We start from the raw sequence: 20937 nt of genomic DNA, 5'->3' as shown, positions 1-20937 counted from the left end.
AGCAAAGTGACCAGAAAAGTCAATCAAAGGGCCCAAAGGATACGAAAGTAACTTCCCAACGAGCAGCGATCAGCAAGCAACGAGCAAAGACAACAAAAAAGATATCACCAAGCAAACAAAAATCAAGACTGATAAATTCTTCAGCCTTTTTTTCTGCGCCTTTGGTTAATCTCTCCCCCCAAATGTGGAGCCTTTTAGCCTTCGCTTCATTCTTGCCCCTCCATTCATTCAGGATGTGCCAATGTCTATGTGTGAGTATACTTATGACCCGCCACTGATAGCCCGTCAGCCTTGAGGCTTATCACTACTTTTTTTTTGCAGCCTTGCGCATTCTCAAATCGATTGTTCTAGAGACCAACAACGGAAATTCTCGCTGTTCCTTTGTTCTTTCCCCCTAGTAAATCGCCATGGCTTCATCCTCAACACTTCTTGTCCTACCAGGCCAGCCTATTGACCTAGAATCAATCCCTAGAAATGACAAAAAGCCTTTACGTCTAGGGCCTGGCTTGAATATCGAGCCGCCCAGCACCTTAATACCAACTGTATCAGGCATCCTGACGTCTGATGTGCGAAGGAACATTGTATGGGTTGAGCACGGCTCTGGTCGGGTAAGTCATAGTTTAACTCATGCCCATACCCATACGCTGCATCTGTATATCTATTTTAACACACGCATTCCCGTGCTATAGTATGTGCCTGCACCCGGCGATCTGGTGATCGGCACTGTCATGCGCAACGCTGGCGACCTTTACCTCGTTTCGCTGTCCGACTACACTCTTCCAGCAGCTCTTCACAACCTTTCCTTCGAAGGCGCCAATAAAAAGACCCGACCCATGCTCTCCACTGGCTCCGTCGTGTACGCCCGCGTCAGCAGCGCCCACCGTCACATGGACGCAGAGTTAGATTGTGTTTCAGCCACTACGGGCAAGGCCGACGGCCTCGGCCCACTAGCCGGCGGTATGCTCTTCCCCATCTCATTAGGCATGGCTCGGAGGCTACTAATGCCAAAGGCCGTGCAAGACGGCAAGATGCCGATTCTCGAGGAGCTGGGTGCTGCCGGCTTGCAGTTTGAGACAGCCGTCGGCCGTAATGGCCGGCTGTGGGTAACCAGTGAAAAGGTGGCGACGACTATTGCGGTGGGACGGGCAGTGCAAGATGTCGACGAGAAGAACTTGGACGTCAAGGCGCAAAAAAAGCTTGCGCGCAAGATCATGGAGTCAACCTAAAGAACGTCTCAGCCCTTTTTGGGCTAGGGCCGAGTCACGCTGGGCCGCTTATGCTTCCCCTCATCTCTTTTTCTACATCTTAGACCTACTTTCCAAAGTTATAGCCGGCCTTTCCTTCATCGTACATGGGCCGCTTTTGCTATTTGATACATGATACCATGCGTTTAGTCATTCCCTCTACAAAAGAATCATTAAAAGAAAAGGGTGTGATGCACACATTCTAAAACAGTGTAGGAAGCATGTAACAGGACAACACGTCCGAATTTTGTATAAACGTCCAGTCATAAAAAGAAATCTCATCCTAACACAAAGATTAAAACACACGAAAACCCAGCCTATGAAATAGAACAACCCAGCAGTGTATCTCCTAATATGCGCCCAATAGTACTGAATATAAAAAACATGGAATAAGAAAGAAAAGCGCTAATGTGGTACTGTGGTACTGTGGTGTCTGTCTGTATGTCTATATCTTGGATAAGAGATGTGATACTAAGCCTGTAGCATCACCCCAATAACCAGAACAGTGATAAAAATAAAAAGAGGCAAATAACAGCAAGAAGATGAGAAAGCAAAAGTGCAAAAAAACGAAGAACCAACAGAAAAGCAAAGAAATTGAGCGGAAATGATGGAAAACAGCCATCATGCTAAGAGGGGTTGTCAAGATCCCGTCGTTTTTTTTTGTTTTCAAAGTAAATACGTGGGAGATGCTGGTCATAAATCGTTCAGGCTTGTGAGGACTCAGTAAGATGCGATAAATGTCGATGAGATATGATGCTGAAAAGATCAACGACAAGATAAAGTTCGCGAGAGAATCGCGAAAATCTTTCAAACTCGCAACAAGCTTCATGAGAAATACGAATGGAGAAAAAAACAAAAGGGAAAAATCGGCATCCAAAGGGACGAACATCCAGAAAGGAGCATGAAAAACAGGCCAAAAAGAGGCTCTTATCAGGTAAGCATCAAGCTTCAACCTGAAAAGAAGACCAAGAAAAAAATGGAGGGAAAAAAACAGGCATCAAGATGCATCAAGCAACATGACAAAAATCGAGACAAACTTCAGGCAGAAGACAAAGAGACCATTGGCAAAAGGCCAGTTTCAATATCAGGAGGCATTGTTGTGCAACACAAGTAGCAATACATAGCCAATAAGCCTTAGGCACCAGTGTTCATCATTGACTCATCAACAACATCAGCCTGAATGCTAGCCCCAGGACTGCAGCCGTGAATGTTGAGCATGTGACGACGCCAGTTGTCCTTGCGCGGAAAGCCCTTTCCACTAGCACGTGAGTACGCGCAGCCTGGTTCAGTACAGTGGTACTTTCGTGTTTGTTTGTGCTTGTCGTTAACGTGGCGCTCCAGATGAGTCTTAGTGCCAAAACGTTTGCCACAGCCGTCATGGGTACATTCGTGAGGCCGCTCGTGGTAGCGTTTGTGGTGACTAAAAATTACGGCTCGTTAGTAATCATTGATAAACAAAGGCAAGGCCAGAAAAGACAAAATAAAAAAGGAGGGGGCAGTGGGAACATGACTTACTTCAGCTTGTGTGCCTGGTTAAAGGTCCGGCCACACTCATCGCATTTCAAGGCAGCAGCAATAGGGGAAGACTGGCACATTGCTGCGTAGGGCGAAGTCATGTCATGCATCAGGTTGACCTTGGGAGAGGGTGTAACTGATATGCGAGTATCCGGAGTGTTGGCAACAGAATGAGCTGAGGGTGAATTGAAATGATAAGGTGTTGACATGTCCGAAACATCAGCTCCGTACTCGGCAGATGCATTGCTCAGAGTGTAGCGATGGGCGGCGTACTGGGGGGGCTGAGATGGAAGATACTCGACCAAATCAATGTCGACATTCATCGAGTCCATAGGCATGTTGGGAACATTGGCAGCCATAATATGCTGAGCCTGGTCGTATGGCATATTCATCCGGCGCTGATACAGCATACCTTCCGAAATCATAGCACTGTTGCTCATGTCTATAAAGGCTGGATAGGAGCTGGAGTTCGCATATGAAGCTTGAGGCTGCGGGTAGAAAGAAGAGTACGAGGCATCCATGAATTGGTTTTCGGTTGCCTGCGGTGGCGAAGGCAGAAAACCAGAAATGTTGGAGTTGGGAATCAGGTTTTGTGTTCCAGGAGAACCCGAAATCTGCTGCTGCTGCTGCTGTTGTTGTTGTTGTTGTTGTTGATTCCAGGGTTGAGACTGGTTAGGAACAGAAAGCTGTGGATGGCGAGCAGTCTGTTGCAAAGTATTTGAAGAATCCAGATTGATGACTTCCTGTTGTAGCTGGGAGATTTGAGAGGCGGACAGTTGTTGCTGTTCTTGTAGTTGCGGCGGCAACTGGACTTGTTGGGCTTGTGGTGTAAGATGTGATTGCTGGGGAGAAGAATGGTGGTCGTTGGTTGTAAGTGCAGAAAGGGGAGCAGTAGCAATATTGAAGTGTGGTTGCAACTGGGCAATGGTAGAGGAACTAGTGTCGGTATGGATGTGAGTACCGGATTGGGTATTTGTATTGGTATTCGTGTTGATGTTGGAAGTAGAGTTAGTATTAAAAGAGTCTTCGTGGGGGCCATCTTGGGAGGCGGCTGTGGTCATTGATATAGGTGAAGGGAACGCATTCACCGATGATGGTGTGATAGCAGCCGATACGGCGACGTCATGCCGTGGTAGTTCAAAAGTAGAGGCGAAGTTTCCGGCTGTAGGCAGGGGTGCTTCGGTTCCAACCCCAGCACTGTGGCTATAGCCTAGAGGTGTATGACGATGAGCAGGGGGGTGTGAATTATAGGAGTGGGAGGCAACCGAGTCAACAATACCTTGATGCATTTGGTGCACAGCCGCACTGCCAGTGCCAGTAACGCCAGCAGTAGTGCTAGGGATGCTAGAGGTGGCTTTAGTGGCCGTTGGCTGCAGGGATCCACTGTGTCCTGGAGAAACAGTGGTGCCGGACATACCATGGTCAAGTAGTGCGTAAGCATTTTCAGCACCCTTAACGCTAAGGTTACTGCTAAGACCACTGTTGTTGCAGGAGGGCTCGCCAGTAGCAGCACCAGCACCAGCATAGCCAGCAGTAGTATCCACAGCGCCTATACCTGAAGCTAGCTCGCTTAAGTTCAACTCAACCCCATTTGCATAGGCTGCGTCCAGCAAAGCTTGGACAACTTCTTCATCAGCATTGCTCTGTGGGTCAGTGCCCAGATGGGTGAACCGCCATGTTCGCTCGTTTTCAGTAAGAGTGCCCATACCCATGATTTCCATAGGATTGACAGTCTCCGAGACTGTAGTTGGTACTGGCGCCAGCGTATTTGCAGCATCCATACGAGGATGTTTCCTATGGACAACGTCGGGCGGGAGCACAAACCCGCGATCACCGATAGCAGAATTTTTCCCAGAAATAGCAGCGGAATCAGTCCCGAGATTGGTAGGTGACTCGGTCATATTCCTGTCCATGACTCTGTTGTCGCCTAGCGCCCGAGAAGTCGAGTTTGTCACAGAGTTATCGCTGGTACTTCCAGAAATACCTTGAGCAATTTTACGAATTGTGCTGATGAGGGTAGAGCTCTTTCGGTTTTCTGGCTCGGTCGATGCCCTGTCTTGCGCTTTTTGGAATTCATCGGGATCTTGCATCTCAGCATCATTGCTAAGACCAAAGGCAGAGTTGGGAACATCGGAAGAGTAGTATGTAGAGCTGAGGCCTGTAGTGAAATGTATGTACTCGGGAGGCTCACTGCCTATGTTACCGTCTGGATTCGACTCTTCGGGGTTGGAAATATCTGACAAAGCCCGTGTCTGGCTGGCCGGGCTTTCATCACCACTTGAATGATCAAGAGAAGAACTAAACGATACTTGTCGGGATAGCGGTTGCTGCAATGACGCGTCAAGCTCTTGTTGCGTAGAGCTATTTCCTGTTGTCTCTGGCTCGTTGTTCTCGACATCTTGGCTGGCATCGGATTTTGACGAGTCCTGGTGTTGATCTCTAACAACCTTTCTCTTCGCCTTCCATCGATTCCAGCCTAATCGTACGCTCCGAGCAACAAATGGGTAGGCGATGAAAAAAACTATAGAAAGGCCGACAACACTACCAATACTAACACCAGCGACACCGCCTTTACTGAGATCCCGACGATCTAGGGTTTTCAAGCACCGGGCACTGGGTAATATGGCCGATGAATCCATCGTGGCCAATGTCGTTCGCGAATGCAGGTTCATAGCTTCCTGCAGCAAATCGCTTGTTTTTCGTTCGACAAGATCTGGTAACGGAGATGGTGGCGCCATGATGAGCGGAAGGCACAGAGTGTCGCGATAGATGGGGGTGACGTCTCGGGGCAAGATTAGGGAGGGAAAGGATAACAATGCAGGAAAATGCAAGTGAATACTGCTCAGCCTCGCTTGATTGCCAGGTCAGAGATTATCGTTGGCAAGAGGGTCAAAAGGCAGCCCTAGCCTGTTTCTTAGAATAGGCCAGCAAGTAGGTAGGTTGGTAAGTTGGTAGGCTGGTTTGTTGTGCAGGGCAACGTGGTACTGCCTGTTAGAACCTGTTGCTACACTATTGCTATGAAGTGATAGCAAAGCTAATTAATTGATAATGAATTATTGTTCAAGAGAAGGAGAAAAAAAAATACCAGTTTTTCATTCAGCTTGAGTGGGAGGCCGAAATTGTTCAAAAGGGAATTTAGGAGGCAGGAAAACAAGACAAAGCCTTGTGGTGCAAGTTGCGCAAATCAGGGCGGTTGGAAAGACGAGAGAAAGATGATGGTGTCGTAGTAGATAGGAAACAAAACATGAATAAGGAGCCCCTTTGTCGGGCTGTCAAGCGCTGTAAACTCCGAGCTGTCAGTGCATGAAGCTTACTAGATCACCCAATATCAGCACTACACCTCACTACAGATAGTTGCCAATATCTCTGTAATGCACTATATCCTGGACAGCAGCTGCATTAGGAAAGGCTATTGCTTCAATTGGGGTTGTGAGTAATGCGTTGCTTTTTTCCGCCCTACTTTTTTCAGCGCTTTTTCGAAAATATAAAACAACTCATGTCATGCTGTTCCAGTGAGTCCTCCCCCACAAACAACAATCAGGGTGAAAAAGAAGAAAGCCATCCACAATAAGCTCCTATTAAGACCCTAGGAATCAGACCCAGGCTTTCCCAAGGCCGTTAAGGGGGTGTGTCATAAAGCAAGCTACAGTGCATATTGTTCATTCAATAACTCGCCTGCCCCATGCTCTGTTACGAACGAGTTGAAAATGTGGCAGGCAAGGCGGCGGCCTCCCAAACCTTTACCAGGGCGCGGAATAGTAGGGTGTTATTGGCCAGGAAAAAAACACAAATCCTTGGCAATAACTTTCTGGCAGCTATTTCGGGTGCTTAGCTTGGGCTTGGAAGCTTACTCTTCCTTCACAAAAACAAGACTGTATAAAATATGAAAACCACTGACACTTGCTTTTTTTTCTTGTCCTTGACCATGCAGTGGCCCCACTAGCAACATCTTGAACCGAGAACAACCCACCGAACTGTCTCTCTTTTTTTGTCGGGAACAGAACTTTTTTTTCCTCATTCCCGAAAAAAGCAACTGAAAAATTAAAAGAAAGCAGAAGGGAAACGCATTATTCAGCAAGTGGAACAAAAAAATAAAAACCGCCCAAAAATTCCACTAGCGTAAGATGGTGGAGGTAGTTACTAAGAATGTGACATGTGAACGTGCAATGACGTTTTTAGCCCACCTTGGTCGAAGCAAGCCAATCGGGGTTGTTGGTCATGTGGCTAATATTCTGTGTGTGAGGCGTGGCGTCTGTGGCGGAGCTAGACAAGACCAGTTTTACCACTGCTTCTGCAGGTTAATTTGATGGGAGTGAACCTTTAGGTAGCTTTGTGAATTAGGCATGAGCCCAATGCTACATCTCTGCACACACAAGGTAATAAAAAATTGAACAACGTCGCTGTATTCTCTTCTGGCTAGTCGCCACGTTTTGCCCACAAATAAAATATCTTCTTCTCGGTTCTGTTATCAGGTGTTTGAGGTGACTTCTTGATGTATGTGCATAACGCCAGCCTCGCAAAAGGGGATCAACAAGGCATACGAACAAGTTTTGTTGGGATTCGGGCTTCCCTTTCGAAATCAGCCTTGCCCGTGGTTTGCCTCAAGATATTTGATATCAGATGCATTGATAATATCAAGCGTAACAAGACAAACAACTGGCCGAGGCCTCGTACAGTCGTTGCCAGCATAGCATGGCCTCATGCTGGTCTGTCAAAGAACGGACTTTATTTGTGTTTTATCCGCCCTCTTGCCGAGACAGTAAACTTAAATTCAAGTGCCAATAGATGCAGGCAGGTAGGCAGGCAGGCAGGCAGGCATACAATGCTTCTATACACACACCTGCACACACTGTCTCGGTGATCATTTCTGCAAGGCAGGTGGTGGAATGATTCTGACAGCCCGCCCTGCACTCTTTAGTGACCTCGGCATTGGAGGGAAGGGAAACAACCCTCTGAGGCTTGCTTTCGCTTTCCTGTGTGCTGTATACTAAAAATAGACATCCTAGGACAGGATTAGGAGGAACAAGAAACAGAGGTCTGGGTTCGCCCTCGGCAGTCGGTCTTTGCCCAGCCACACCATACATGCAACCAACAAGACGATAAACAGTATCGGAGTTCTTTCCTCTTCCATGCTGCCCACTTCGACTCGCACATCGGCCTCCCTGTTCCCCTGCATACAAAGCGGCGCATGCATGGCTTTGCTCTTCGGGGCTCAAGCTCCTCTCTATAGCCCGTGGTTCACGGCTCACAGCACTCTCCGTGGCCCGTGAACAAGCTTGTTGAAAATCAATGCAACTACGTAAAGGGAAAGGGGAGAGCAATGGTTATTTGTCTGGCTAAGCGACGTTGTATTTTTTCCATAATTCTCTTCAGACCCATCCATTTTTATTTGATGGTCTTTCTTCATGTCGGTAGTTGTTTAATGGTCCTTTCGTTCCTCCTTATTGACACCATCTCAGCTAGCTTACCAGCTATATCATGCATGATCGGACGGGCTGTACACGGCAAGCTAGAATCTCTCAGCCAGCCCGCCTATCCTCTCGAAAAAGTAAAGTTCGCGTAATTCCAGCGCATGGCGGCCTCCCATGGTGACATTGTTTTCTCTATCTGTCAATATTCCTTCTTATTGTATCCAGTCCTGTTCGCTCTTTTTTTTTCTTCCTCTTCCCGACACCCATTTTGTCTGGTTTCACAAGTTAACGTTAACACCGGCTTATTTCTCCACTAGACCTTCTAAGCCATGTGGAATGAGGAGAGTTTCAGGGCCCTTGCTGACTGCTTGTTGCTGCGCCTTGAGATCTACCCGTGGAACGCATTCCATGAAAGAACAAAGCCGCAAAGAACCGCAATAAAGGTATAGGTAACACTAATCTATTCCAATTCCATGTACAAGATCTCGGGTGCAAGGCGAAATTATGTTTGAGCCGAGAAAAATGACGGTCAAAGCTGAACAGCGACAGTGGGGTTTTTTCGGTTGTGAGTAGCTAAGGGAATGTTTGAATACTGAGATATAACTAGGGTTGCATTCACGCAGGGGTTACGATGACGTTAGCTTGGGCGATACCATGGTGTTCTATTCTATCTATGCATTTGTATTTTGACTTTGCCCTCCGACGCTAGATTTGATCGCATTAGTAAAATATCAGACCAACAGGACGCTCGTTGTCTAAATAGCGATCCTGCAACTCTTTGCAGGTCAAAAACTTTGCCAGCGGCATCATTGTGTCCTTCATATCCATAACGCCACGCTTCTTCTGGTCAATGTACGAAGCATCGACGACTACACGCTCTAGTTTTTCCAGCTTCAAGGCACCTAAAGGATAGCGTTAAAAACGAGGTACTAGAGACAAAGGGAAGGGAGCAAAGGCCTACCGTTTTCAATTAGATCCAAGAATCGCGATGGAGTTCCAACACATAGCCCAGTTTGATGTTTGCCTAGGAACTCTACCTGCTCGGCAACCTTCATGTGCTTGGCGAATAGCTTGGCGATTGTGCAATTTTTGCTCTGGAACTTGCGCAGCGCTCTCACAATATCAGTCGAGCGTAAGCCCGCGCCTGACACTACAATGGTGTGAGGTGTGCCCTTGGCTTTATCTGCCCGCGACAACATCTCGGGGTTGTCTGTGAAGTTTTCAAGAAACTCGGGCAGCTTTTCCGTGACTCTGTCCTGGGTCCATGATGACGTGTCTTTTATAGCATTGGCTGTAGGGTAGAGTTAATTTAAATCTGTGCTGGGAAATGCAGTGTTGGTCTAGCTCAGTAACTTACTGGAGATAGTCAGGTCAGCCAGCTCGATGGGACTCAGGTCGGCACCAAAGCGCGTCAGCTGTCGCAGATAGTGATCGGCTGTCAACTGCGAGTCTAAGTTTTTGAATAGATGATTGATTTTGAGTTCCATGTTTAAAAGGTCGTTCTCCTCCTCTCTGGCCTTGTTTCCTCTACGTCGGCGCTTGCTGCGCGAGGCATCGTCCGCCTCAAGGGGACGCTTATTATTGGTAGATGGCTTTGACATATCAAATAAGCAATATGACAAGAGATGCTAGAGAGAAGCAGACAGCGGGTATTACTAGGTAGATTTCTGACAGAGTAATGATACAGCGAATATGTGACACGACAGAGGATATGGCAATAGTATGGAGAGAATGCGATATAAAAACGGCGAATGGGGGCTTCTGCTCAAATCGGGGAACTAAAGTGAGATGGATATATGGCTTGGTATGCTTATGCGACAGGGAGAGCTTTCTTGATGGCGAGGTCGAAGATGGTGCTGGCTAATATCACGAGCAGGACGAAGCCAGTTTTCTGTGGTATCGCAAAATTTTTGAAGGTGCAGGGAGCGACAGAGAGAAGACAGTACCGCACTGTATGCGCACGGCCAAACAGTGCACTAGCTTAGAGAGGTTACAGGGGTCATAGCCCCCTGGAGAGGCATGTAGAAGCCTAAGGCGCCTGCAAATAATACAGTATAGCGTCGCTAGTGGTTGCTTATAGGAAGATTATCAGCTTCTGGGGCATGGAGAACTTTGGTGGGCAAGAGACGCAGAGCCATGCTTTGGGTATTGACAGTATCCTAGTCAAGATTTTGCATGTGGTATGATCAGCATGCATGGCACTACGTAATTTTCTAGACGTTCTGATCACGAGAAAATGGCACAAAGTTTGCTCGTATTGGAGTTACAGGGGGCAAGGGCCATTTGGGAGATGTTTGACAGACGCCACAGGTCTCAGTTGGGCATTTGGATTTGGGCGAGAGTGCAGCAGTTGTAGTAGTAGTAATGGACGGGCTATGGCGAGTCACAGTATATATCGTGAGCGACGCAAGATTTCGTCCCGGTTGTTGGGCTCTTTGCGTTGTTACCGTGTGAGCAGCAGCAGCCTTCTCGGAGCCTGATTTTGTCGGATGCTTTGTGCCATACCACCACCCACATAGCTTCGTCATCTTCGTTTTTGTTTCAATTTTTTAGTGTTTGTTTCTTTTTTTAGGGGGGCGGTGGGCACTGGAAAATCTTTTTTTAGTGCACATACAGCACTATTGCAAAATTCTAAGACCTTTGCCTTAGCCTGGCCCTATTTGGGGCGATTTGGGTCAATGCTTTTTTGGAGCAAAGTCTAGCCTAGTACTTTGGCTCTCCTACAATACAATTTCAATATAATACATACAATACAATACAATACAGAACAGTACAAACATATCGGTTTATTCAACTCTTCTCTCACTCATCATATCCCCCCTTCTCCATCGCTTCTCCCTTTGCCAACCCATCTAGACTATTTCCGACTGGGCCATCCATCATTTGAAGCCGCCTCTCCGATTATTCATTATCGCGACAGCCGCGAGCCCTTTTCTTCTTGACGCCACGAAATTGAAGAAACAGAAGGCAAAAACCCCGCTCTCTTAGAATTTCTATACCAAGGTTTCGCTGTTGCCGCTGCCGCTGCCGTTGTCGTCTTGTCCTTCCCGCCTTATACATTACACAATAGTCAAAATCATACCCTATCTTCGCCTGGCTCGCTCGTTAGCGATAGACAGCCGCTTAGCCGTGTACAAGTCCTTTTCTCCATCGCGATCTGATTGACCTTTTCCAGTTCGCATCAATTCTCCCATCGATCTAGCTGGTGCGATACTTCGGCCAGAATCTTGGGAAGAAATATGGTCCAAAACAGAGCGAGCCTGTTTATCGAGGCTGCCGACTCCACTGTTGATCTCTCACAGAGTGCTGGCAATGCCGGTGCCCCGGCCAATTCCAGCGATGAAAACAGTGGCAATGGCAATGGCACTGCTGATGATGCTGGTGCGGGCACTGCTGACAAAGTCGCACCAGAAAAAAGCCCTTATGACAGACAAGTTGAGAGACAGGTCAACGAGGTCCTGGGCTCCGAGGCAAGTAACGACAGACAAATGAGTATACACGGACACACCAACGGGTCATACATGCAGATATATTTACAGACATCTACGGATATCTTGCTTTGAATCGCATAACTAACTCTCCGGCTTCACCACCGTAGATTGCCATTTATACCATGCTAAACCGCCTCAAGCAGAGCATCATAGCCGCCAAGGTAAGCCAAACAAATGCAAACTTTTCGGGCACTCTCTCCTGCCGCCCAGTCCCCCTCCATCAAATCAACTGATAGCCGCTTTGTTTCGCCTGACAACTCTGACCTATTATCTCTAGGAATTTGCTACTTTCCTCAAGAAACGCTCGCTGCTCGAAGACGACTATGCTCAAGGTATCAAGAAACTGTGTCGCCTTACTTTTGAGAACATCAACCGCCCCGATCACAAGCAGGGTACCTTTGCCATAGCATACGAAGGCACTGTTACCATTCAGGACCATATGGCTGACAACGGCATGTTGTTTGCCCAAACTCTATACCGCATGTCAGAAGAACTCATGGAACTTGCCACGGGCGCCGAACGAAACCGCAAAGTCTGGAAGGCGACAGGCCTTTCGGCTGAGCAGCGTGTCTCGGATCTTGAGGCTGCTATGCGCAAGTCTAAGAATAAGTATGATGCGATTGCCGACGAATACGAAAGAGCAAAGACCGGCGACATCCGCCAATCCAACAAGATGTTTTTCAAGGCCTCTAAGTCTGCTGCCCAGCAAGAAGAGGACCTACTAAGAAAAACCCAGGCTGCCGACACCGACTACCGCACTCGCGTGCAAACACTGCAGAGCGAGATGAGTGATTTGATGACCAAGTCGCGTCCTGAAGCCGTGTCGGCCCTCCAGGTTCTCATCCGGGAAACTGACTCGGGCTTGGCGATGCAGATGCAGAAGTTTGGTGAGGTTCTTGCCAGTCCGGGCCCAGGACAACTGGGGATATTTGGGATATGCATTTTAATAACTAACACGGCGTTTGCATTAATAGTGTCATACAATGAGAAGCTGTTGCTTAGTAACGGCCTCTGTGTGAGCCCGGTCAAGTCCGAAGCCGAGAGCAACAGTAGCCTAAGTCTACGCGATATTGTCGCGGGGATCAACAACGAAAAGGACTTGAGCGAGTATCTAGCTTCACAGTATTCTAAGCTGCCGCCTTCGCACCCTGTCCCGAATTATGAGCGCCACCCCGTAAGTGTAACGGCCCTTTTGGCGATAGAGTAGAGTCAGCTCTCTTCTGATCAGCACACGTAGAACTGACTGGCCTCTTTTTTGTTTATGCGCAGACTCTCGGACCTACACCTGGAGGCATGTCTTACCAAGCTGCCCCGAACCCCCCTACAACTTCGTTTACTCCCATCTCGCCACCCAGTAACAGCAACCTGCGCCCTAAGTCGAACTCAAATGGCCCGTTAAGCTCCAACGCCTTCCAGCCATCCAACCCGCAAAATTCAGGCTCGCAACAAAGCTCACCAGCCCCGTCGCATACGAGAAACTTTAGCATAAGCTCGATGCTGGGCTACGAGCCTAAGCCTGATGCTTCAACCACTGCTGGCGGCTCTCAGTCTCAGTCCCAGTCTCAGCCACAGTCGCCACCGGCCCCCGGCCAAGTTACACAACCACTGGCCGGCTCTCAGTCTGCTACTGCAACAACAGCCCCAGGCTCTGCAGGCAACCAGACGCCAATGTTGCCATCCTCCAATAGTAATGGATCCATATCCTATAGCGGAACGAGCGCAACAGGCCCGCCACAGTTGGGCGCACTTTCGTTTCAGAGCCAGCCTAACTCAAATATGACTCAGTTCAATAATCCCCCTGCTTCACCGCCCGCCACTTCTGCTCAAATGCCTTTATCTTCGCACTTGCAGCTCCAGTCGTCAATCAACTCGCCAGCTACTCCGCCCGCCAACCCCACTGCCACATCTTCCTCCGCTGCCCCAACCACCCGGCCATCTTCATCGTCGCCACCGCCGCCATCTTCAAGCTTCACCTCCCACAGACCACCGCAATCATCGACATCCCCGGGTCCCGATATGCGTGCCTATGCACCCCCACCGGCTTCTTCGCCCAGCGGAAACTACGATCCTTCCAAGAGGGTGTTTGGACTATCGTTGGAGCAGCTGTATGAGCGGGATAGTCTAGCAGTGCCCATGATCGTCATCCAGTGCCTCCAGGCTGTGGATCTGTACGGCCTTAGCATGGAGGGTATTTACCGCCAGAACGGTAGCAAGGCTCATATTTCCCGTCTGAAGAATATGTTTGATACAGACTCTACTATGCCGCAACTTGACTTCCGTGTACCCGAAAACTTTTTCCACGACGTCAATTCTGTCACGGGTCTCCTAAAGCTGTTCCTACGCGAACTGCCTGACCCGCTGCTGACGCGCCAGAACCATCAGAGCCTAATTGAAGCAGCCCGTAAGTCGCAAGTCCTGTACCTTTCTCCCTTCTTATTTCAACCAGCCCTTTTTTTTTTTTTCTGCAGCGCGCCACTAACCTCGCAACTTCTGGTTCTACAGAGATCGAAGACGATACCCTGCGCAGGGACACGTTGCATGCCATAATCAACAGTCTCCCCGACCCTAATTATGCCACGCTGCGTGCCTTGACGCTGCACCTTCACAGAGTCATGGAGCACTCCCACATCACCCGCATGAACTCGCACAATCTGGCCGTTATTTTCGGTCCGACGCTCATGGGTTCTTCGGACCCAAGCACTAGCGTGGCTGATGCTGGATGGCAGATCCGTGTAGTTGATACTCTCTTGCAGAATACCTACCAGATCTTCGATGACGACTGAGCAACACGCGGCTTCTCCTGCCCGTGATTTGCTTTAGCCTTTTTTTATTTTATTTTTCTTGAGTGTATGAACGGGGAAGAACCCTATAAGATTTTATTGAGGGTTCCTTGCTTTTTTGCCTTTTTTTTGTATAACTTGTTTTCATGTTTATTCCCCTTGCTTTTCTCTTTTGCTGCATCTCATCTTTCATGCGCTTTCTTGTGATGTTTTTATTCCTTTTTTCTCTCTTTGGTTTTAGTATCACATCTGTTTTTTTTTTTTTTGAGAGGACATGATGGATGGCTTACTTCGTTTGGTCGCTGGATGAATAGAAGTGAACCGACAAACCTTTATACACATACGTTAAAACAGCCTTTGTTCTTGTCTGGCCTTTAGGAATCCGGACATAAACATCATGATGTTAATTTTTTGTTCACCTGAGTGGTTGTGGTAAAAACAAGAGCATTTGAAACTATGGCCTGTAGCAACTATAATAGAACGCCTAGTGAATGTGTAAATGGACAGAACACCAAAGCCTACCCTACCTCATCGTGACGCTAGAACACACATACAATGGGAACGGTATTTGAAATATGAAACAATAAAAAAAGCCTTGGACCCAAACAAACACCGCAAGAGATAGGCAAACGGACAGAGAGAAAGTGAGCGAAGAAGGAAAAGGCAACGTAGTAGAAGCGTGATAATGATGGAAAGATGAATAAGAAAAAGAAGAAGTCCCTCCGTTCCGCATTTAGTACATTAAAAAAAAAAGAAGCAGGAAAGAAGAAACACAATAAACCAGACACTGGTTTCAAGAAAAGCACAATAGTAACATAACAACAGCAACATACAAATAAGCCGCTCTTCCCTCCCATGAACAAGAATAAGATAAAAGAAAAGCAAAACCTGAGGCAAAATAGGATAATAAAACCAACAGATAACAAGACAAGATGAGATGTGTGTGTCTGACTGAGACTGGCTGTAGCCCTTAGGCTAGGGGGGGGGGGGGTTGTAGTAAAGAAAAGAACAAGAGAATGAAAAGAAATCAAAGACGTCTGCGAGTATAACAAGTCCACGAAGGAGAAGAAATAGAAACTCCCAGGATCTAGAGTCTACTGCAGCTTAATGGCATCAAATAGCGTCAAGCTAATGCTCGTGTCATTCTCACCAACTGTTGGCGTCGGCTCACTAAGCACTTCCCAACGACGTAGAACAAACGGCACTAATTTATCTGTTTGCATCAAAACAGGGGTTTGCATCTGGCCCATTGCATGCTTGAGCGCAACGCTTCGTCCGCCAGGGCCTAGAAGCGACTTGTCACGATGACCTAATAGAATGCTGTCGGTGGGCATATCGTTTGCTTGGCTGAAGAGATAGCGGACACGGGCGTCCGACGTACGGTTAGAGTTGACGAGGCCAGGCGATTCAAGTGAGGCCAGGATCGTGCGTGAGCAGTGCATCCGGACCTCGTCACAAAGGCCGTCTATGAGCATGAGAGCAACATCAAATACCTTTTGCTCGGGCGTAGCAGCTAGGTTTGCTTCGTTTTGTGATACTTCATCAAGCTCTAGGAGAATACCACATAGAATCATTACGAGGCGAGGACGCACATTTTGTGCGCCCGAGGAGCCTGAGGGTTGTAGGCGGCTGCTGCTTGTTGCTGTGGGTGTGGGCACAGAGGACGGGCCTGTTGAGGTGTCTGTTGGAGAGGCATGTAGAAGCAAAAACTTGAGCATTGCAGGCAGCCAGCTGGTCAGAATTTGCTGGCGAACCTGAGCCATCTCCGGCACCTTTTCCATCATGAGTAGCTCCCAAAGGTCGTTCAACCTCTCGGTAATATTTGCTGATAGCTGGCTGGCACCACGCATAGTGCGACCGCGAGAGAGCGAGTCGACAATCGATAATAGGGTTTCGGCCATCTGGATCTGTTCTGGTGTTCGGATAAGATCATCAGGGTTGCGTGGTGATGGGATGACCTCAAGGAACTTAGCCTGAGCTCGAGCTTTAAGCTGCTGAGCAATATCTTCGTTGTGATGGGGTAGGGCATTGGTCCACATAACGTGACGGCTTTCGATGGCATTTTCCATAGCTTTCGTGAACAGCTCAATTTGCGATAAGCCAGCCTCCCCGCCATTCTCGTCAATCGGGTCATCAGCAGTTAAGGCTACCGAGAGTTTGAGTTGGCAAAAGGGAAGAGTAAGCTCATTGGCTTGCTGGAGGATATCATCGTACGAGATGTCAGATTGGGTGGTGTCTGTGCCAAGTAACAGCCGGGTGGTGAGATTGTTGATCAGATTACCCATAGCCCAGTTTTGGCTTTTGCCGCCGAGATATGTTGAAACAAGATTAGAATCGGCAATGATGAGACTCTGCAGCTGTTGGATTATGGCATCCCATCTTCCTTTTCGATCCAGGGGAAATTCGGAGGTCAAGTTAATACGGCCACCGAGGCTGACGTATTCTTCAAGTGCGGCTCTGATAAGCATAAGTAGTTCTTTGGGGTTTTTTAGTAGCAATATTTGCTGTTGAACGTGAACCCGATAACTCTCTTCTGGAGCCAAGACATCATTTGAGGGAGGATTAATAGACGCAAGCTGCATGACTTCTTGGACAAAAGTGTTGTTTGTTCGAGGTAAGGGGCAGCTTGAGGCCTCGCTCAAAGCTGCGCGTACCACCATTAGCAATTCGACGCAGCCAAGGCTGATAATGAGAGGGAACATTTTGTTTAGTGATGGGCGGGTTTGTCTGGTCATGACTTTCCTCAGCCACTCGTTCATACGGGCATCAAATCGAATAGGATCAAAAATACGAAGACGCGAGAGCAAAAGGGCAAGGGAACGTCGGCGATCGCCTTCCTCCTTCTCCCAGCTAGATTCAAGACCTGTTATAATCATTTGGAATATGCGATCCATAGTACTAGGATCAGCGACAGTTCCGTTGGCCAGAAGTTTTTCAATCTCCTCGGGAAGATCATAGTCGCGGTCATTGATTGCAGTTGCCATGCTGTCGGATACAGGAGAACAGGCGTCTATAGTTGTGTTCCTGTCCGCCATACGCAACTTTTGACGAAACTGCTCGGCGACGGCCTCCTGGCCAGGAATACGAGTTGCTAAACACGCCATAGCGGAGAAATAAGTACGCTTTGACGCAGTATTATCTATATGAGGGGAAGTACCAGCTTCAAGGAGCAGGTCATATATGCGACGGCATTCCCCAAGAGCAGCCAAGCAGAATATATTCGCATTCAGAGTGTCAGCACAACAGGCAAGTACTTCAGGGTCGGTGCTCTTTGTTGACACTCTGAGGACTACACCAAGTTTACTGAAGTCTGAACCAGCCTCGAGTAGGATCCGGGCTGAAGTGAAAGATGCCACTGTAATTGGCGGTGATCCGTCAGGTAGGAGGAAACGCTCTTCAAAGGCTTGGGCTATGGCAGACCCTATAGCTGTTTGAAGAGCACGACTACTCTTACGCATGGGAATGGCTAGTTTGGTAGCCTTCAGCGTTTTACTAGTATGGCTTTGGGGTGGGCAATCTTCCTGCGTCAATGTGCCTGTTCGTAGCATTCCGATTGACTGCATCGCCAGTTTCAAGGCATTTTGTATATCTTCAGCTTCTTCCTTGCAGGAGAAGTTGACACGCCGCAAGAGGTTGGCCCGGGAAGTAATCAAAGATTCATCCAATGAATCCAAGGGTAGCTCGATCAAGAGTCTGGTCATGCAAGGCCCATCGGGATGGGCTTGAGATTCTTGTGAGAGGCTTCCCTGCGTTATAAGCCAAGAGATATACCGAGAAACACACAAATCTTTTGATCGCACTAGCTCAGAGACAAGAATATAAAGTGCCTTCTTGCGATGGTTTGCAGTAATGGGAATGGTGTCAATAAAGTCGAGTACAGCAGAGGTTACATCAATGCCCATGCGGCCACCTTCCCGCAAAAAGCGCACTGCAACATAGACCTTACTAAAGCCTGGCCTGTGTGCTGAAGTGCCCCATTCAAGTAAAGTTTGAGCCAGGACAGGTTTGTCATTAGCGAGATTCCAGCAACGCTGGATGGCTACGTCTGCGGGCGGGGTTAACATCGTGGCATCGAGAAGACGGACGAGTTCCTGGCGTCCAGTCGACTGTGTCGTTGTGTTAGATGATAAGAGCCATTGGTTGCGAGAGTTGATGATGTTCAAGGCTGATATATATGCTGGGTCGCTGGGGGGGAGGTACGCGTAAAGTGCGTCTTTGTGTTTGAACCACGTTGAAGGCGAAATGAAGCTGTCGGGATTCGAGAGAATAATAGATTTGATAAGAACGACAAGGTTGGTTGAGAGTTGTGAGAGTACGTCGCCGTCGGGGTCATTGTATATCTATGCCATGAAGTTAGCTTAAATCCAGTATTGGCTCCTGTGTTGCATTGACTTACTGCAGTAAGGTGGGATAGAAGAGCCACTACCAGGCGTTTTCCGTTCTTGCGGCCTTTGAGTAGATCGGCCCAGTAAATCCTAGAAATGAGCAGCCATATTGGCAACTTGGGTTGCGGGCAGTTTTCTAGAGACTGGACAAGCCAGTCGACGTAATGGTCGCGATCAAGAAGCCCTTCGGAATAAAGGTTGGTGGAGAATCGGATGCTGTAAGCAGGCTGTTAGCATACAGTCATTTTGACATGGAAATATTGATGGGGGGGGGGGGGGGGGAGACATGCGCGTATGAAACCTTGGCTTTCCATTCAGGAGAATCAATAGATGATACAAGAGACTCAACAAATTGCTCTACAAAAACGGTCCAATCTCGGATCCATTTCACCTCGCCTCCTATGACGATGGATCCTGAAGTTCCCTTTCGTTTAAACGCGCGAATTTCGTTAGCCCCAACACACTTGGCCAGCCAAACAGCGCGATCAATGGGAACCTTTTTGTTCAAGCATTGTTCAAGAAGAGACTTCCCCCGAATGCCGTGTGGAATAGTGCGACTAAGTTTGCGAAGAGAGCTTGCTGGACTAGCCAGGTCCTTGAGCCAAAGCTCTCGCTTGGTGTCTGTGAGGGTGACACGAGGAGGGGGTTTAAATGTCGATGTTGATGTGATTTGGCCAGTAGCACGGCGCTGAGCCATGACACTAGCAAAGATAGTGGAGAGGGCAGTAAGACCAGTCTTTTGTTTTATCTGTGGTAAAACGGTTGGCCGAGCAGTATTGGTCTCGGGATGTGTGGAGGGGGGTTTATCGAAGTAGCCAGAGCGGATGATTTGCTCAGACATTTGATCTTCGGCGTGATTACCGGTCCATGGGAAGAAGTCAGCAAATCCTGAGTTAGTAGCCCGGACAATGGATGTAGAGCCAGCGTCAATCCGTAATGCCGGGTCAGGTTTCCAGCCCGATTTGAAGCGAGGGGCTTCGGGCGGTGTTTCCGGGGCCCATGGGCGTGGTCTAGTGTCTTTCTTCAGAGATGTTTGGACCGCAGGTTGCCGCGCGGGGGCTTGTGTGGTCTGTATTGGACGGTTGAGGCGGCTTCGGCGTTTTGGCAGGGGAGGGGGGCCATCGTCTACTGGCGCCACTGTGGGATTTAAAGTCGAGGCATCAGTCATGACAGAATCGACAGAGCTGGCACCGCCATCGGGTGAAGCAGCAGTAGGAACGACAGTGGACGCGGCGGACGTCGGAATAACGCGCATGGATGTTGAAATAGTCGCTGGTTCTGTTGGGGGTTTGACTACAACCGAATCACTTGACACTTCCGTCTTAAGGCGAGAGCCGCCGTGACGCGGCAGGGTGCCATAGCGATTCTGGGCGGCAAGCGCGAGATCGGATGGATCTTGGTCGAATGAGCCTTGTTGTTGTGAGTGGTTCTGCGGGTCGCGGCGGGAAGGAGATTGCGGATGTTGCTTTTGCGACAACGAAAGTAGATTGCGTTGTTGTTGTTGTTGTTGTTGTTGTTGTTGGTGATGATGGTGATGTTGGTGTTGGTGTTGAGGATGGCGATGCTGCTGCTGCTGTTGTTGTTGTTGGTGTTGGTGCTGCTGCTGCTGCTGTGATAATGTATGCTGTGGGTTGTGGGAAAGAGTCGATGATGATGATGATGCTGATGCTGATGATGAGCCACCGATGGCTCGTTGTGGAAGGCGTTGCTGGACGCCCATTGGGGTCCGGGAGGTCATGATTGCAGGTGCAGTTGATGTTCCATGGCCAATGATGCAATTCAAGTCAATAGAACGATTAACGGCCGCCACAGTGCCTTATTTGATTCTCTGTGAAGGAAAGGTTTGACGCCAATAAACAAAGCAGAGGGAAGGTAAGGTTTAGGCGATCTTTTGGAGAGAGTAGAGTAGCCTCTGGCTGGCGATGGGACAGGTAGGATGTGAGGAGGGCAGCGAATAGAATAAAGTCGGGAAATGATTCGAATAGAGCGATATTGAGCGTTAGCGTTAGATAAGGCGATATAGCCTCGTTGTAGCGTTGGTGATGAAGCAAAAAGTTCGAGGGATATTAATTGAGTGATAGCGACGGAACCAGCCAAATCAAGCAGTGGGT

The 20937-nt window shown here is 48.4% G+C and overlaps 5 protein-coding genes across 5 annotated transcripts; 2 read left to right on the top strand and 3 right to left on the bottom strand.

Moving 5' to 3' along the window:
• Positions 1-407: 407 nt before the first annotated feature.
• HOO65_010346 (Exosome complex component RRP40) lies at positions 408-1226 on the top strand (the record flags this gene model as incomplete). The annotated part of the gene is made up of 2 exons (XM_071006112.1): positions 408-608; positions 690-1226. The coding sequence occupies 2 exons, from the start codon at positions 408-410 to the stop codon at positions 1224-1226; spliced, it is 738 nt and encodes a 245-aa protein (XP_070862168.1).
• A 1152-nt stretch (positions 1227-2378) lies between these two features.
• On the bottom strand, positions 2379-5497 carry HOO65_010345 (Zinc finger protein 165; the record flags this gene model as incomplete). The annotated part of the gene is made up of 2 exons (XM_071005378.1): positions 2379-2664; positions 2760-5497. The coding sequence occupies 2 exons, from the start codon at positions 5495-5497 to the stop codon at positions 2379-2381; spliced, it is 3024 nt and encodes a 1007-aa protein (XP_070862167.1).
• Positions 5498-8890: 3393 nt separating this feature from the next.
• On the bottom strand, positions 8891-9771 carry HOO65_010344 (Protein cms1; the record flags this gene model as incomplete). The annotated part of the gene is made up of 3 exons (XM_071006084.1): positions 8891-9072; positions 9132-9461; positions 9528-9771. The coding sequence occupies 3 exons, from the start codon at positions 9769-9771 to the stop codon at positions 8891-8893; spliced, it is 756 nt and encodes a 251-aa protein (XP_070862166.1).
• A 1638-nt stretch (positions 9772-11409) lies between these two features.
• On the top strand, positions 11410-14444 carry HOO65_010343 (Rho GTPase-activating protein 27; the record flags this gene model as incomplete). The annotated part of the gene is made up of 6 exons (XM_071005383.1): positions 11410-11616; positions 11769-11822; positions 11939-12548; positions 12636-12835; positions 12931-14062; positions 14164-14444. 6 exons carry the CDS (start codon positions 11410-11412, stop codon positions 14442-14444), a joined length of 2484 nt encoding a protein of 827 aa, XP_070862165.1.
• Positions 14445-15535: 1091 nt separating this feature from the next.
• HOO65_010342 (Mediator of RNA polymerase II transcription subunit 12) lies at positions 15536-20564 on the bottom strand (the record flags this gene model as incomplete). The annotated part of the gene is made up of 3 exons (XM_071005258.1): positions 15536-18781; positions 18838-19053; positions 19128-20564. The coding sequence occupies 3 exons, from the start codon at positions 20562-20564 to the stop codon at positions 15536-15538; spliced, it is 4899 nt and encodes a 1632-aa protein (XP_070862164.1).
• Positions 20565-20937: the final 373 nt, after the last annotated feature.

Source organism: Ceratocystis lukuohia, assembly GCF_044167205.1.
Source record: "Ceratocystis lukuohia strain C4212 chromosome Unknown Supercontig1_pilon, whole genome shotgun sequence".
Taxonomy (NCBI): Eukaryota; Fungi; Ascomycota; class Sordariomycetes; order Microascales; family Ceratocystidaceae; genus Ceratocystis; species Ceratocystis lukuohia.
Note: the sequence above shows the minus strand (reverse complement) of the source record. Positions and strands in the feature narration are given on the sequence as shown.